Source organism: Meleagris gallopavo, chromosome 6 (assembly GCF_000146605.3).
Source record: "Meleagris gallopavo isolate NT-WF06-2002-E0010 breed Aviagen turkey brand Nicholas breeding stock chromosome 6, Turkey_5.1, whole genome shotgun sequence".
Lineage (NCBI taxonomy): Eukaryota > Metazoa > Chordata > Aves > Galliformes > Phasianidae > Meleagris > Meleagris gallopavo.
This window is the reverse complement of record NC_015016.2, coordinates 44,130,626-44,147,202: the sequence shown is the minus strand read 5'-3', so window position 1 is coordinate 44,147,202 and position 16,577 is coordinate 44,130,626. Positions and strand designations below refer to the sequence as shown.

Sequence of the window (16,577 nt, the reverse complement as noted above, 5' to 3'; positions counted from 1 at the left end):
AAAAAAAAAAAAAAGAGAATCTGACTTTATTCAGACTCCCATTAAGAGATGCCTTCCTAAAGTCTTCTGAAAGGATCTCTGACTAAATGAGATTTTTGCCTCCATTATACAACCCAACATCTTTCTTCAGTATGTAATACTGGCTACTTCTAGATTTCTCAATAATTTTCTTGCTGCTTCACAGCTGACATAATAGAAGCCTTCACATTCTCATCATTTCTCGTTAATATATTTTAAAGTGTTCTGAGAGATACAGCAGTTCAAAGAGCAGTGAAAGAGAATGAGACAAAAATCACCACAAAACCTTAATAGCTTAACTTTTCAGGGGGAGTGTGTAGAGGTACCATTAATTTCCCAATATTCTGAGCACTAGTGAGCAACGCAACACATTTTGCTCTATTTTCTTGGGATTAATATTCAATATCTGATGGATTTGAGCTTCTCTGCTCAACTCACCCTGAGAGTCTCTGGTAAATTTTCCCTTTGTTATCAAATGGACTCAAGTGCTACCCACTACTTGCTCCAGCAGGTGTTCTGTATAAGCAGTACCATGCTACATTTGGAAATCACAAAATCACAGGATCGTAGGGGCTGGAAGGGACCTCTGGCGATCACCAAGTCCAACCCTCTGCTAATGCACGTTCCCTATTTGTCTGCTGCTTTCCTAAGTCACTCGTAATATTTGCATGTTATAATTCTTGTTGTCTTTCATGAGGATGGTATGCGCTCATGTGAACACAATACTTTTCTACAAGCTTCACTTCTAAAAATAAGATTGATCATTCAGCACAGTCAGCTGGTGAGAAGCGTACAACTGTAAGCAGTTGGCTTAAAATTTATTACCCACACGTCAGCATTCCTGCTATTACTCTTGGACTTGCAAAATCCATCAAGCTTATGTTTGATCAAAGGAAATAATAAAGAAGCAGAAATCCAGTTCCAAAATCCAGACACAATATTATAATTCACAGAATATCTCATATATATATCTGTAAAAGTTAACGTATTGAAATACCTGCAGTATAATAGTCTTTGTGTGACAGGAGTAGCAGTGAACACCTAACAGGAGAGATTAGATCGTGTCTCCGATTACTTGCAGCCACTCCAAGGAAGTTAATGATTCCTACAGATCTATATCAACACAGCTGATATCCCCACACAGCCATCTTTTCATAAATGGGAGAGAAAGAAACATACTCCAACAGATGTGCATTCCATACTACGGAAAATGCATTAAGAGAAGCTAAAGATGCAGCACTGAGACCTTACAAGCCTCCCAACAGTTACTGAAATAAATATAAAGCTACACACACAGGCACAGAGGACATTTCTTTGGAACACATCTTGTCTTCCCTCCTAATGAAGTACATTAAAAACTACTGTAATGTGACAGTGAAAAGAAGGTGATGTTTATGAGCTAGACTTTCTCTTGATGTGTGTGGTTACAGATTGCACAGATTCATCTTTGATACCCATAGGGACGCTCACAACTACACACATCTAGTCAAACCTGAAAAGTCAACTCTGCCAGTGGAAATCTAAACTAAGATTTTGTAGGCTGTCCCTCAGCTGTCCTAATGTAATCTGACTGCAGTTTGTTACAGTATTAAGTCCTAATTTTGGCATTCGATTACAACCTAAATAATACATCTCTGTATCTACTAAGCTGCAACATAATGAATTAGAAAACTTTATTTCAAGTACTGTACTTAGGTACTGTAGTTTAAGTACTGTATTTGGGTTCTGTATTTTTTAAGGGGAACAGAGCCTTCTAAGCAACCAACAGGTGCATGAAAGTAATACTGAAACAGTATGATAACCACATAATGGGTTTCAAACAGTTCCTTTTGTGAAATCTGCAAGAATTAAGTATCATAATTCCTTTGCTAAACTCTTATTGCCATGCAGCTGAATGCAATTAGAGTATAAGACTAATAGATACTGCTAGACTCCACTGCAGAGAACAGCACGTTCTCTGATCTGTCGTTGCCTAAGGGGAGGCAAACTTCTTTCAGTGCTTCAGTTTCTCTAAGCCCACCATGCAACATCGATTACTGATTTATCAGAAGTGAAGGCTAAGGGGCAGAACATTCAATTTCGGCAAAAATATTTAGAATTATCCAAAAAGACTACAGTGCTAATACTGCACTGCAATATACATTCTAAAAGGCAGCTGTGAGCCATTGGTGAAAATCCTTAAAGTCTTATTATCTGAATGCTCAAGAAAAGAATTTGACAGTGCTTCAGGATGACCATCGGAGGTGTAGCATAATTTTCACATTTAAAATAGTGGAAACCATTTTTCATCGTTTAACCAGTGGAAAACATTTTGACCTACTGTTGCCTTTAGACTGATTCAGTATATACTGTGTTAAAGACAAAAAGAGCTCTGAGGGCTGTTTTATATTTTTTTTTCCAGCGAAGAACGAACACTTCATCAAGACATATTTCCCTATTGTTTTTTAACAGTTATTCTACTCTGTTTTAACGCCAGTCAGTGACATTTCAGAGAGGACAGAAATAGGGATTCAGATATTATTTCCTCTGGCTTTCCTCAGGCTGACTGACAAATTCACTTTGTGTCCCAGCTTTGAAGGTGCGACTTCGTTTTGACATCCAGCCTTGCTCTTTTTTCTCTCTACTCTTCCTTTTATTTAACTTATTTTCATTTTTTCTATGCATCAACTAGCTTTCACAATGAAAACCTCTGCGTTAAAAAAAAAAAAAAAGAGCACTTACAACATGTAATTGCTCTACAAAGAACATGGGATTTTAATATCAATGATGTTTCAAAAATGTATTGTAAGAGCTCTCATTTGAAAGCAATTTGGGGTTTGGTGCCTAAGGAGTACAGATGCACTTACCATTATTCATATGCTTTGGAGATTTCTATTTTAATATATCTTTCTAAGTGCACTCTTTAATACGCTTGACTTTAACACCAAAATGGCTACTTAAAAGTGTTAATGTTTTGCAATTAGATGTCTCAACCTGCCAAACTGGATTTCTCTGACACCATTGTGAAGGCTCTGCACCTCTGCATACTTTGTTGCAGAGTACACTTAACCACACTCTGCTGAAGGTTAACTATATAAAAAAGTACATTGGCAACCTGAGCCTCCCCCCTAATTCATATATATCTAATGGAGTTCTGATGCAGTGGAAAGATTTGTGGGAAGCAAACAGATCTGGAGGTAAAAACACAATCTACTACATACTTTGGGCCACACCATATAGCATATTCATCCTCGATACAAATAAAAACAAAAACACAGGAGGATATTTTCAAAGGTATATACACACTGGTGGTGCTACATGCACTGCTTGCTCTACCCACATCGGAGGGTATGCCTGGAGGCATTCAAGGCCAGGCTGGATGTGGCTCTGGACAGCCTGGTCTGCTGGTTGGTGACCCTGGGAGGCTGAAACTAGATGATCACTGTGGTCCTTTTCAACCCAGGTCACTCTATGATTCTATGGTACATAGCATATGCTTGTATTCAGGAACAATAAAGAAGTGGGGAAAAACAAAAAAAAATAAAAAAAAACACCTATATTGTACTAATATTTATCAAAGATAAAATAAGGTCTTAATTCCACAAGATTGCACATATGGAGGAGTAGAGTAGAACTGCAGGAGAATCTTAAGATAAGATTCAAAGCCATTGTTTGTTCAAGGTAAAAGGAAAGGTAAAAGAAAGAAAGATGCGGGATATTGTGAATGCTCTCAGCATCTCTAGGAGCAGCAGGGTTGGAGAGAGCACCCTTCTGACCACTGGGTACCCTTCCTTCCCTGAAAAAAACTGTGATTGTGTTCAAGTTGGTGACGTTTAGAACACAGTTACAAAGTGAAAGGTTTCCTCAGTTCACTCTGAAAACACCATTCCTAAGCATCCTGAAGCAGAGCAAAGGCTACCATGCCATTTTGGGAATAGGAATGAAATCTGGCTAACAAAGGTCTGATAAGCAGAATTAAAATTAAGTACCATCCATAAAGCACTCTCAAGCTGAAAAACCACTAAGTGCTAAGTATTGATCACCACTTGTCCTGTACTATATATATCAAGTGAACCAAACTGATGGAATCATCTGATGGACTAATTATTTATTATGCACTTTTACACAAAAATATAATAGAGTAGCTTAATGGCATGGCTTGAAATTACTTAGATCTAGGCCCTGTGACTCACTCATGTTAATGAATCCATGAAGTTAATGCAAATAAATGCAGAATTCCCACCAGGTTCATAGCACCCTTAAATGATGATTTCATTTAATTGGAACCAAAAAAGAAAATGGAGAGGCTGCAGGACCTCTGTGAATCCAGAACTTCTGATTGCTTCTTCCATAACATACTGGCTCATCTGCCAACAGATGGAGAGGCAGTACTCCAGAGTGCAGGTGGTCTGTATTTTAGCAGTGACAACAAAACGTTCTTGGAATTCTCATCAGCTATGTGACACAATTCTTCAGGATTCAAAAAGAGTAAGATTAATAAAAAGGTGCAATCTGTGCCATTCATTTATTTTGTTAGAAAAGCCACTACCTTTTGAGGCTACGATTAGAGGGAGCGTCCAAATAGGAAATTGCAAATACTCTATTCCAAGAAAGCCTACTTCACATCTAAGGTCTGCAGATCTCAAGGACCAGGTACTCTCGATTCCTATAAACTGAACAACCAGTAGCCAGCTACTAGCATACACAGATGGGCAAACACACCTGCCATGTACATTTATCACTGTGCAGCAAAGAGTACTGTGAACCCAATACAGTACTAGCTACCTGTTTTAGACAGTTTGCCGGTACTTCTGTTACTTGATGAGCTATCTCCTCTTGTCAGGACGGTTATGCCACCAAAACTTGCTGTCTTTGTTATGGCTGGCTTCAAATTTCGATTTGAACTGTCCGAGTCGGTGCTGCTCCATGGCCTCTGGTGGTCTGTCCATTTCAATTCATTCTCCGTGCTGCTCTGCCGACTGCCAGATGCCTTCCCTGTGCTATCTCTGTTCCCCCTGCGGACATCAGAAAACAAAGATTCATACACAAACAAAAAGACGTCAGGGCAGAGCCTATCTTTGGGTACCCTGCAGTGAGCCAACTAAAGAAAAAGGAAGTACTCTGCATTTACAAAAGCATGCCTAGAAGGGGGAATTTGACCCCAATACTCATCCACCTTGAGCAAACTAACATTGCTGCAACTCTTCTTTACATGCACAGCACTTACCAGTGCTCCCCTTTCCCGTACATCCCAGGAGCTTTTCACTAGACAGGACTGATGAAGCAATATCACACTGGGTGACGTAGCATATCCACTGCCTGTTCACCTATCTCCTACCTCAGGCAATTCCTCGATACCTCTCCCTTTGCTGTCCATCAACTCTAAGGCTAAGGCTTTCCTCACTAACATCACTTGCCCTCTACCTTTGTCTTCACAACTACCCTCTTTACTTCCGTTTTACTTCATCACTACTCATCTGCTCTGAAAGTCACTCAACCCTCTTCCCTGAAGGTGTCTTCCCAGCATGAGCCCAAACTTTTCAACACTAATGCTCCATTTAGAGACCCCATCAAGTTTGGTTTTCTCCCCTCTACATACACTAATAACATCATCATGTTGCCCCTCTGCCTGTGTTCCAGCTTTAAGTTGCAAAAAGCTCTGGGTAGAGACTGCCTGTCCTTGAATAGCTGCGGAGCATCCAGAGTACTGTGAGTGACAACACAGCAAACTGGGAGCAGCGAGCAAAAAACAGAGGAAAATTTGCCTTATGATGAACAACTTACACTACATTGCTAAAATGACAGAACCAGCATGCCCTACTACGGCTTAGTGCGCTGTGACCCAAGTGAGGCTTGTAACACTGACATTTGGAAGGCTTTTAGAAGACATTCCCCATCCCTCTGTCTTATTCTGCCGTCGTCTCCATCAAAGCACCTTCTACAAATCAAAAGGATGAGAGTGGACCTATTGCCTTTCCACTCCCTTTCTCCCTGTGAGTGTGGCTCCAGCTCTCTCACTGGAGAACGTGCCACGCTGTGCCACTCAGGACGAGAAGGAGCAGGGTGCCAAGGACGGGATCAGGCTGGTGCATTCCTTGCCTGCAATCAGAGCCGCACACCCATGTGATCAGCAGCGTTTACCTGTTGACCTTTGCTAGACCCAGACAGAGGGAAAACACGAAGGGAAACGGCACAGAAGCAACAACATAAAAAAAGGAAAAAAAGAATTTAAAAATTAAAAAAATTAAAGTCTTTAAGATTTAATTGGAAAGGAAAAAAAGTTTATTATTTACAGATGCTTTTGCATTCCTGTGCTTAAAAATCAATAATTCTCTTATTTTATATTCTAGTGAAAGAGAGGGAAAGAAAACGAATGCTTATGCATCCCCGTTCTCTGTAGCTGCATGTTACACAAAATTCCTACTTGCTCCCCAAACCTGAATAGGTATCATTTATTGAGAGCCTCTGCGTGGATATTTCTGATGCTTCCTTACTCCTGCATGCCCAATCCAAGACCATCAGTTCACCAGGGCTAGCCCAAAGCATGGAGAAGTTTTTCTGCCAGCTCCAGCTCTTCTCCTCCACCCGTGGACTTGTCATCTCCTGTGGCTGCTGTGCAGACATGCACAATTGGCAAACAGATATACACATCAAATAATCCTGTGTCCTCTCACCTCATAGTAAAAATCACGTTAACATAGGTGATACAAGCTTGTAGTGACAAATTATCACTGCTACATATGCAAACAGCAAATCTAGCTATACCCATGCTCTACTAGATGAAGGATATGCTTCTGAAAGAATTCATTACTTCTGCCTGCTCTGCTTAAAATTTGTGGCAGCTGATTGGCTTTACAAGCAGCTTGGCATGCCAAATTTTGATTGATTTAAATCTGTTGGTGCTCCTGGCATGGGATGAGAGCCTGTCTAAGTCCCTCAGTTGGATCAGGCTGGGTCTTCCACTGCCCAGGTGCTCTCCATGAAAATATGGACTGATTCTTTGTGTCATGGGATGTCCTCTGGGATACAGATTATGACTGAACAGTCTCTGGGCAGATGGAAAAAGGTTTTGGAACAGAAAGGCAATGGAGAAAACTTTTCCCAAGCACTGCTGCTTTAAGGTAAAGGAACCGGTTTCACCTCATTACATTTTTATTTCAGCTTTAAATAAAACAAAGAATGGAAAAATGTCAGGCTGGGCACTAGTCTGTGAAAATGCCTGAACTACAGCTAAATGGATTCCCACCAGTTACAATAATCCCCAAATTGTGGGAGCCCAAACAGCTGAAAATTTAGATGTGGTTCCTGAGCTGATGATCAGTAAAGCCAAAGGAAGGTGTCCTGCTGTGATCTCCTCATTCAGAGAGCTGGGATAAGCAAGATAAGAACCTCTGTGCTCCCTTCTGGACAGAAGAATGACATACCCACACCCAGGCGAGGTGTCCTTGGCAAGGACACAGGTAGAATCACAACTGAGAGCTGGTGGGAAACAAATATTAAATAAAGTAAGCCATACAAACCTAAACAGCTGTCTTTTCTTATGGGTATCATTGCATATACTACTGTCTTCCAAGAGCCTACTGAAAAAATGAAAAGAAAGATTATGGTAACACACACAGTAATACGAATCTATCATTCAAATTACATTTAGTTTCTAGCAATATCCTCCAACTTGCCCAGTTAACAGTTAAAGAAGCAAGGCTAAAATTGGCCCCCAAATCCCATTCCCACAACTTGGCAGTCAACCAAACATAAGCAATCTCAGCCAGGGAGGCTGAAGGCCATTTAACATTTCCTGTTACCAAGCAAGGTAATTCTCAGAAGCCAAGGAACCATACTTCTACATCTAAAAGAAAATTCATTAGAATGTCACCTAATAGAACATAAAAATGCAAGCCAGCAAAATACTGCAAGCATAATTTTAAGTACTTGCTATGTCCCTTGGAAATCTCTGCAGCACAGATAAAACTCAGGTTCAGCGTTTCAGGTAGATGAAAAAAGGCAAAGCACTTAAACATATATGTAACTTCCAACACAGCAAATCCACAAGATTGCTCACGTGCACAGAGCTCAGTATGAGTTTAAGTGTTTCACCTGGCCAACGGCTGTAAGGCATGCAGCAAGAAAAGGCAGTGCTCTGATCTTCATCTGAGTGTGCATCCTCACACTTATTCTCCCATTCCCAGGGATAAAAAAGCAGGTTTATGGGAGTATCTTCTTTTGGCTTTTTAAGGTTCCTCTGTTAGAATTTTTATTTATTCTGACAAAATGTATCTCGTGATACAGAAGCAGCAGCTGAGGTAATGTACTGGGCTCTCAGAACACAAGGTGGTTAGGTGGCAGTGGGACATCCTGAGGGATATACCTCCTTCCCCCTTCAGGACCATCCACCAGAAAGGCTGTTTTGTACCGTTACTGAGGAGTCATTTACCATGGGAACAGCCTTACTCATAAATGACAAAAGTAAGGATGTACAGAGATAGAAATACTGTGAAAGATGATCGTCTCGAAGCCAACAATAAACAGTTTTAGAACGTGCGCAGCTCCAGCACTCACCAGTGAAATGCCCAGCATTTTGATTGAAATCCTTATCTGCCACAATGGCACACAGTTCCTAAGATCTTCTATGCTTATTTATGGCTGCTATAGAGCTTTGTATATCATATACCATCAGAGTTAACACACAGTTTCTTCTTCTCTTTGCTTGAAGTGGATTTATTATAAGGAACCTGAAGAACCATCACACAGTAACGCAGTAGCAGTTGGCTCAGGTACCATCATTGCATTACTACAATGCAGGACCACAGGAGGCAGGACCTGGGGGACTCCTGAGCCCTCAGCAGCAACAAGTGGCTCAGTGCTGCCATGAAAACTGGGTTAAGCATCAGAACCACAAACACCGTGTTTTGTAAATACCATCATCCAGCTGCTGCTAGAGTGCTTCTTAAAGATCTAGGAGTTAAATTCTGAGGGCACTCCAGAGAGAGATTAGTCACTTGGAATGAAACATTAGATGGGCTTTCTCCTGCACCACCACCCCACAACTACCTTTTGAAAGTGAAATGCAAAGTTTGGGGAAAGCAGCACTAATACCTTACTTATTTGTTCAAACACAGCATTGCAAGGCAACCCCTTCCTCCCCAGCCATCCCTCCCTCCCCAAAGCAGAAAAACACCGCAGTTGTTATGGTTTATGAATTTGTTCAGTGCTTTTGGCATTAACAGCTATGGATACACCAAATAGTAAGAGAGAAACAGCTACAGAAATTAAAAAAAAAAGACTGTATTTTTTTACCTGTTTTCCACAAAAAGGTTTTCCTGGGAGCAAACTGACTGAAAAATAAAAAAGGCATTGTATCAGACGTTCTAGATATGCTCTGCTGTTCCAATTCCTTCCTTGTTTTTAGAATTATCTCCCCTGGTCAGGCATAAGGGGATTTCAATTCATGCATCATTTGCATTTGCAGAAGACAAGAGGGGAAAAAAGGTCAAGAATGAGGTCAGGCCAGTAAAATAAATTCCATGCATTACAACACATTGCCAACAAGGGGTCTCAGTTTGGAAACAAACTGAAACTTCTCAGCCCTGAGATCAGAAGAAGGTGGAATGTGCAAAATGCTGGTGATTCAGAGGGAAGAACATTTTGCCTACATAAAGCGAGTTTCCACAAGTCTGCCCTACCACCCAGAAATAAGATTGCAGAATAGCACAGAGCTGCAGGTAGGGAAGACAAACAGGAGGAGAGCATGCAAAGTCAACAAAGTTCTTCAAAGGGAGAGAAGATACTACAGTACTTAGAGATACTAAGTGATTTTGTGTGGAGAGGAAACAGCCATACCCACATCGAGATATAAAATGAGGGTAATGTTAATAATAATAACATCAATAATAAAATCTATTGCAAAAATGTTTCTCTGCTGGAGTCTTAGATGACTTAGACCCCGAGAAAGGTGAAGGGCTCGGAAGAAATAAATCCTATTGGCAAGTGTGTAATTCTTTAGGCATTACTTAATTTTTTTTATGCAGAGAAATGAAGCTGTGCTCAATTTCCCATGAATAATTCTCCCACTTTGATTTTTTCCATTTCCCTCCTATTTCATGTTCGCTACACAAAGTGCCTCGTAGCTGTCATTGGATTATATCTCCATGAGGTACAGAGGAAAGGACAGTCAGTACTCAAGATTTTAAACAAAAGGAAAGCAAGGGGTTGAGGACACCACAGCTCATGCCCATCCCCTCCACAACAATGGGACTCAGCTCAAAGAATAACGGCACACCATCATTTCTGGTGTCCCTTTCTACTTGTACAAGAGATGTATGAACTCAGCCCTGAGGACACAGCGCAGTTTCTCTTCAGCACTGCCATTTACCCACCCAGCCCCTGATCCAGGGATGCTGTATGGAGCAGGCAGCTCCCTGGTGAACGCTTCTAGGCAGGCTCCCAGCCTGCTCCCCAGCTGAATGTGAGAAAATCCAGAGGGCTCTGGGCTGTACTGCTCCATCCCAGGCTAAGAAGAGACGCGAACTATTCCACTGGGATCCTTTGCACAGCTACAACACTTCATCTGCTCCCATTTTATATACCTCATTCACAAGGTTTCATCAACAGTTGGTGGCTGTGTGGGCTTGATTACAGTCTAACAACTTTGAAGTCTACTAAAATCCCCCTGTGGGTTTGTAGCACTTCAACCATGAGGCTGCATCTTTTCTTTGTGGTTTGTGATGGGCAGCTGCGCAATGACTTCAGTGACTTCAGCTCAGTCACCTTCCCAAAGCAGCCTTAACTGCTGGCTCTTCCAAAAAACAGTAAAAGCCTCTGCTCCGACCAGACTACTGGTCTGCATCCCCACTGAGTTAAAAGCAAAGAGGCGTGTACCTGTCAGCAGAAGTGCTTATGAGAATTTTTTTCAATGATTGTTTTAAGTCTTCATAGAAATGGGCATAAAGCAGAATACATAAATGAGATTTATACTTTATTAAACAAGTGCAGAGGATTGCTCCCTTTCTAGTGTCATAACAGGAACCACTACAAACTGCATTATAGACCTAAGGACAGTTTCTGTAATAACTACGTTTGTCTTCCTGGCTGAAGATGCTGGCAAAGGGCTACCAATCCTTAGAAACTTTATTTCTCAGTATGGGCATAGGCTGAAAAGACAGGCACTTTCTTCATGATGTTACTCTTACTGTTAAAAAGTCTGATGGCTAAGCAGCTCTGGATAGCAGTTCAGCTACTACAAGGTCAGGACTCACTTTCCTGATCTACAGCATCAATAAGCTTTCCTAGTACTTTCAGTTGAGCCTTAAGTACATACACAGATGTTGTGAAAAAGGTTTTTAAAACTCTTGGCTCTTTTACACCGAACAAAGACACTGACAACAAATCTACTAAAGGAAAAAAGGTTATGCAAGATCACCTACAAATTCACCTCCTCAGGGACTTCTGCATGCAAGATTTCCATTAAGGTTCTCTTTATGACTGACTGTCACTTATGAAACTAGTCTTTCATTCCATAATTTCCCAGAACCTCTTTAAGTCTCAACTGGAAGATGTGCTTCAGCTCTGTCAAGCACAAGGTATACTGGGGGTTGCTGTTCTTGTTTTCAATTACATTAGCCTGCATAGATAACAATTAACATGCAGCAATATCCTGCAGTGGATACCAACAGGCAATCATCTGCATGTGAGTTAATGAGATTTGATACGTCTCAGGCTTACAACTAATGCTAATTGCTTGATCTGCAGCAAAAAAGGGGGGCTCGGTACAGCCATACTGGAGTCTTGATACCTATGGGTTTATGCTAGCCAACAGAAAGCATTTCCTGGTTTTGTCTATTTTGTCTATTTTATCTTCTTCCTACTCTTTTCCTACAAGATAAACAAGAATAAAGCCAGCTTTTCAAACATTCCTTCAGTGACTCCTGAATCAGGGAGCAGTGAAGATCCTCCATGCTTTCTTCTTAGAATTCATAGAATCACAAGGTTGGAAACGACCTATAAGATCATCTAGTCCAACCATCTTCTCATTCTTAATCAGAGGACTCATTATTTTATCTAAAGGAGCTGGCCCTTCAAAATATACTACTTAGTCAAAAACAGCCGTAACAATTAACAGCTGAAAATAAAAACTGTGATGTATTTCCTTTAATAAGCACCCTGTGCAACATGGACAATTCCAGCATTTGTGTAATTAATAAAGCATCTACATTTTTCAGTGAATACACAATAATTACTAGAGAATATGTTGATGAACAATGAATGGTTCTTATGTGATTCTGGCTCATGAGGTTATACATTGCATTAACCTCAAAAAATGAAATTTCCCCTAGGTAATTTAATTGCTTGTCTCTAGAATCAATTTTCTGCATGCTTAAAAGCCAAACTTACTGTGCCATTTACATACACATTCAGGATTCTGAGTTAAATCTATAATTTGTATTGATGCGTATTGAAAGAGTAACATATACCTTTCTTTTCTTTAAGATTTTAGTAATTATTATTTTCCTCAGGGAATTACTTTTTCAATGCAACAAAAGCAGCTGAAGCAGCTTAGATGAGAAACTTCTTTTTAAGGCCTGAATACTCCAGGTCCTATGTGCCCTTGGTCATAAAACTGACAAGTTGTTGTAAAGCTAGATTTACAATAAAAATGAGTTTATGATAGAAAGGTTGCAGGCCTTACAACTGAAAAATAACCTTGAGCGTAACAGAGTTCATGCAGTGCTGGCTCAGTGCTATAGCAACCTACAAGTTTAGGAGGAACGTGCTTAGCAGTTCCTATCGCAGTGAACTGATCAAATACACTCACTCTTTACCCATCCTTTTATTAAGTTACGTCATTAACATGCTTCTCTCAGTCCCTGCCACCTGCTACGACTCTACATGACAGGAGTCATTAGAACCTCCAGCTTCCCTTATCAAAATTTATGATAGCCAACACAGCAGATGGAAAATTTGACAGGGAGTATAATTTAGACTGACTAATATCAGACTAATCATCATGAGGACTATCATAATGATAGCATTATTCATGAATGTATTTATTTTAAACTTGGAAATGAAGATATCTGGTGCACTGGAGTGCTGCAAAAATCAAAGGAAGGGCAAGGAAACTTTCTGTTGCTCAATATGTGGGGAGCAGGTTAAGGTATTTTTCACGGTACTTGAAACACGCACAGGACTCTTTGCTTCTGTCACCAGATTGCCTTTTTCTCCTAAATTTTGCTCTGAATTCTGCTAGTTGGGTTGATCTGCCTTCCACAGAGTTTGGGATACTTGAGGCATATTTTGAGTGATGCTAGGTGCAACAAGGCATGGCTGCACCTTCACTGCTGCCCTTTGGAGACTTCTCATGCAAGTCTTCTTCATGCATGCTCTATTTAGAAGTGAAGTATCCGTAAACCATTTTCTAAGGTTCACAAGCAAGTCACGGATAAAGGCTTGACTACAGGAGTGTAAATAGCATACAGGTAATAAAAATACCACATGATTAATTCTTCTCTGTCTTTCTATATCTGTAATTTGCAAGATGACAAGGCTTACGTGCATAGGTACCTACCTCAGAAACTTGGGGAAAATGGATTTACAAATGACTGCAGAATGCTTTAAAAGTAAAAAGTCCTACATGCAGCAAGTGGTTACCTACGACAGGAAACCACACTTCTCTTTCCTAAAATGAACCAAAACGTAACACTGTCCACCACCACAACCCTCTGACATCATCCTAGAAATGCCTCACTATGAGGAGTGCTCCACTCAAAAAAGCTCAGCTAAGAAACAAATTCCTGTTAATATTATCAGCACAACTCGCTGAAATTCAGTGCAACACGATGTATTGCTGGCTCACTAGCACCTACAACAGCAGAGAGAGAGACCAAATGAGTGGATATGAGAGAGAGAGGGAGAGACCTACATTGCTATCTGGACATCCATTGCTATCTCTACATCCATATAGGATGCCTGCCACAACCGGACCATTGCCTGGGCCTTGCTGCTCAGAGGTGCTAACCCAACAGACCACAACATCCTCCAACTGTGAGCAACTCAAAAGCTCACCACTTGCCCTCAAAGCTCAACGGTCTAAAAATAAGAACAGCAGCACACTGGGGAGCGAGTTCCAGCACACTTCTCCAGCCATCTGCTTCCCAGCCTGGCAGTTCTAGCCGCTGCTTTTTTAACAACCTTTTGCCTCATTCGCAGTCTGCTTCAAAACCCAAAGATTTTTTGGTTTTGCACAAGTTCCTTTGGAATACACCAGAGACAGAATCTTTCATACAGAAGACAGGTTGCAAAAAGAGGCTCGTGAATGACTCATTAACTCTACTGTACATACCGTGACAGTATGCACATCAGACCCACGTGCTGAAAGCGTAACATAAACTGAAGGGCTTCTGTTTTTCTGCAACTTTCTCAGTCTAGAAGGAAAAAGCCAGGCTAAAAACATTCAGATGTGGCAAGCTACTTATTAATGAGCAAAACTTACTCATCACAAACGAGACAACACACACCTTAACACCATAGAACGTATTCTCCTAAAACAAAAAGTAACTTGGATGTGTGGAACTCCAAAACCAGAGCAAAATAAAAGGTTATCTCAGACAACAGAATTAGTCCTGCAACACAGGAACAGTTTTAATTTAAAAGGACACTGCCAAATATGATTCAGTACGTCTTAATTGGTTTTGTTCCCATCTTCCTCTATGTGGCAGAGCTCCCACAGAGATGTGAGATAAAACAAAATGGTAACTACCCCCACTTCCTTTCTTTCCATCTCTCCTTTTAGGATCCCTTCAATACAGTAGGACAGCAAATTGTAATTTTCTTTTTTCAAGGAACATGAAGTAGAGCTCATAGATGTGCCAAATTTAAATGTTTTCCCCTAAAAATGTAGCTTTGTTGTTTAAGCTCCCCTTTCTTTTTCTTTTTTTTTGCAAGGCAGGAATTGCAGCGCCTATTTCACTTTATTCTATTCATGCTACAGTCACCAGCAGGACTCCTTCTGATGGCAGAAAGAATCAGCCTTTTCAGAAAACCTGTGCAGCTCCACGTTTACCCACTGACTTTTCTTTGTCCTCAGTGTCTCCGTTGTACAGCACTGGTCCAAAGCACATAACCATCAGGTGGCTCTGCTGAATGCTACTTGAAAAAAAGTGATTTGGCTTGAGGTATATGAAATAATACGGCTATTTGAGATCATTGAGAGTGTCCATTTAAATCGCTGCTCTTTGGTTGGAAAAAGGAAGAAGAAGAAAACCTCGACCACACAAACACGAACATTCAAAGAAACAGGATAAGCACTTCTCAGACAACATGCTGGGCTTCCTCTTTCTTCTGCCCATATCCCTGCAACTCTCAGTGTCTCCTCCTCCTCCAGAAAGCAACCTCAGCACCTGAAGCTTCTCTCAGAGCCTTTCCCTGCCACCTCCAGCTCATGGTGCAAATCCAGCATTTACATTGCAGGGGCAGTGCTGGCTGGCTACCGGGAAAGGTATGGCACTAAAGAGGCAAGGAAAACAACTACTCACATCTTGTGCAAATATTCTCTCCCTCACTCTCTGATACTCCTCTTCTCTCTCTTCAATTGATTTACTTCGTCTGTCATCTCTAAATGGAAGAATTCTGTTTTGCTGAGCAGAAAAAAAACCAGGAGGGTTATATAAGTTGAGCTGTTAAAAACTGCTGTTAAGAAACTGTCAGCTGAGAATAATCAATGTTCACTCAAACAAACGAAGCATGAAAACGATAGCTTTCACTCCTAGGGCACCCGAGGGCTCCCAGGCAGATGCTGCCCATGGAGCCCAGGGCTGAGAGGAGACCTCCTGCCCGATGCCTGCAACCCACAGCCCTAAATCCACCTGTTCTCACCCCAAGCCTTTGCTTCTGACCATCTCTCAGGTATCCTAGCAGCCACGAGATGGGAGGCAGGCAGCACCGCGCTACCTATGAGATCAAGGAAGAAAGGAGGGAAACCAGGCAGTAAGACCTAAGTTGTGAGCTCTAAAAAAAGCCCACCAAAAGCTAGCTTACTAAGGAGAAGTCCCAAGCACTTTGTACAAGAATTTTAACCATTTCCATGACATAAGGAACCCCCTAATTTTGTTTTCACTGGGAAAAGCGTGGCCCTTTTTGCCCATCAATAAACCGGAGTGCAGGAAGTGGCTGTGGCCTGGGGACTGAGGGAAGAGAGGATGGCCCCCAGCAAGAAGCTCTTCGTTTGTGGTTACATTACAGGCACTGCTCTCCTCCACCCACTCAGTACTCTCTGGTTGGTCATGCTGTGTTCCTTTGGCTGATCCCCAAGTTCACCGCAACCTGAAAATGCCTGAGAGTTGACGTCTAAGCCAACTGAGATGCAGCCTAACTGCGAGGCTGCTAGATGTGATGTGGAGACAAGGGAAACAAAAAAGAAAGAAAAAATCAGTCCTTTACTGAAAACATGGAGGAGAGTGGCAATGAGAGACTCACTAGAGCAGGTACCTCCAACAAACACAACCTAAGCAAAGAAAACACACACAGTCTTCTTACCTGGGAGAATTTTCTCAAAATAGCAATTTGTGCCGGAACCTTTTTTGCTTTTCTTT

The 16,577-nt window shown here is 41.2% G+C and overlaps 1 protein-coding gene across 24 annotated transcripts in view; it reads right to left on the bottom strand.

Moving 5' to 3' along the window:
• ARPP21 (cAMP regulated phosphoprotein 21) overlaps window positions 1-16,577 on the bottom strand; it is a 185,815-nt gene that overhangs the window by 55,964 nt on the left and 113,274 nt on the right. For 12 of the 24 annotated variants that reach the window (XM_010712996.3, XM_010712998.3, XM_019616627.2 and 9 more), the window contains 4 exons: window positions 15,522-15,623; window positions 9,292-9,329; window positions 7,518-7,577; window positions 4,780-5,012 (listed from right to left, as the gene is read on the bottom strand). In XM_010712996.3, the coding sequence (XP_010711298.1) occupies window positions 4,780-5,012; window positions 7,518-7,577; window positions 9,292-9,329; window positions 15,522-15,623 (433 nt within the window). The remainder of the gene's footprint in view (window positions 1-4,779; window positions 5,013-7,517; window positions 7,578-9,291; window positions 9,330-15,521; window positions 15,624-16,577) is intronic. The other 12 variants (XM_019616628.2, XM_010713004.3, XM_010713012.3 and 9 more) reach the window with 8 other exon arrangements.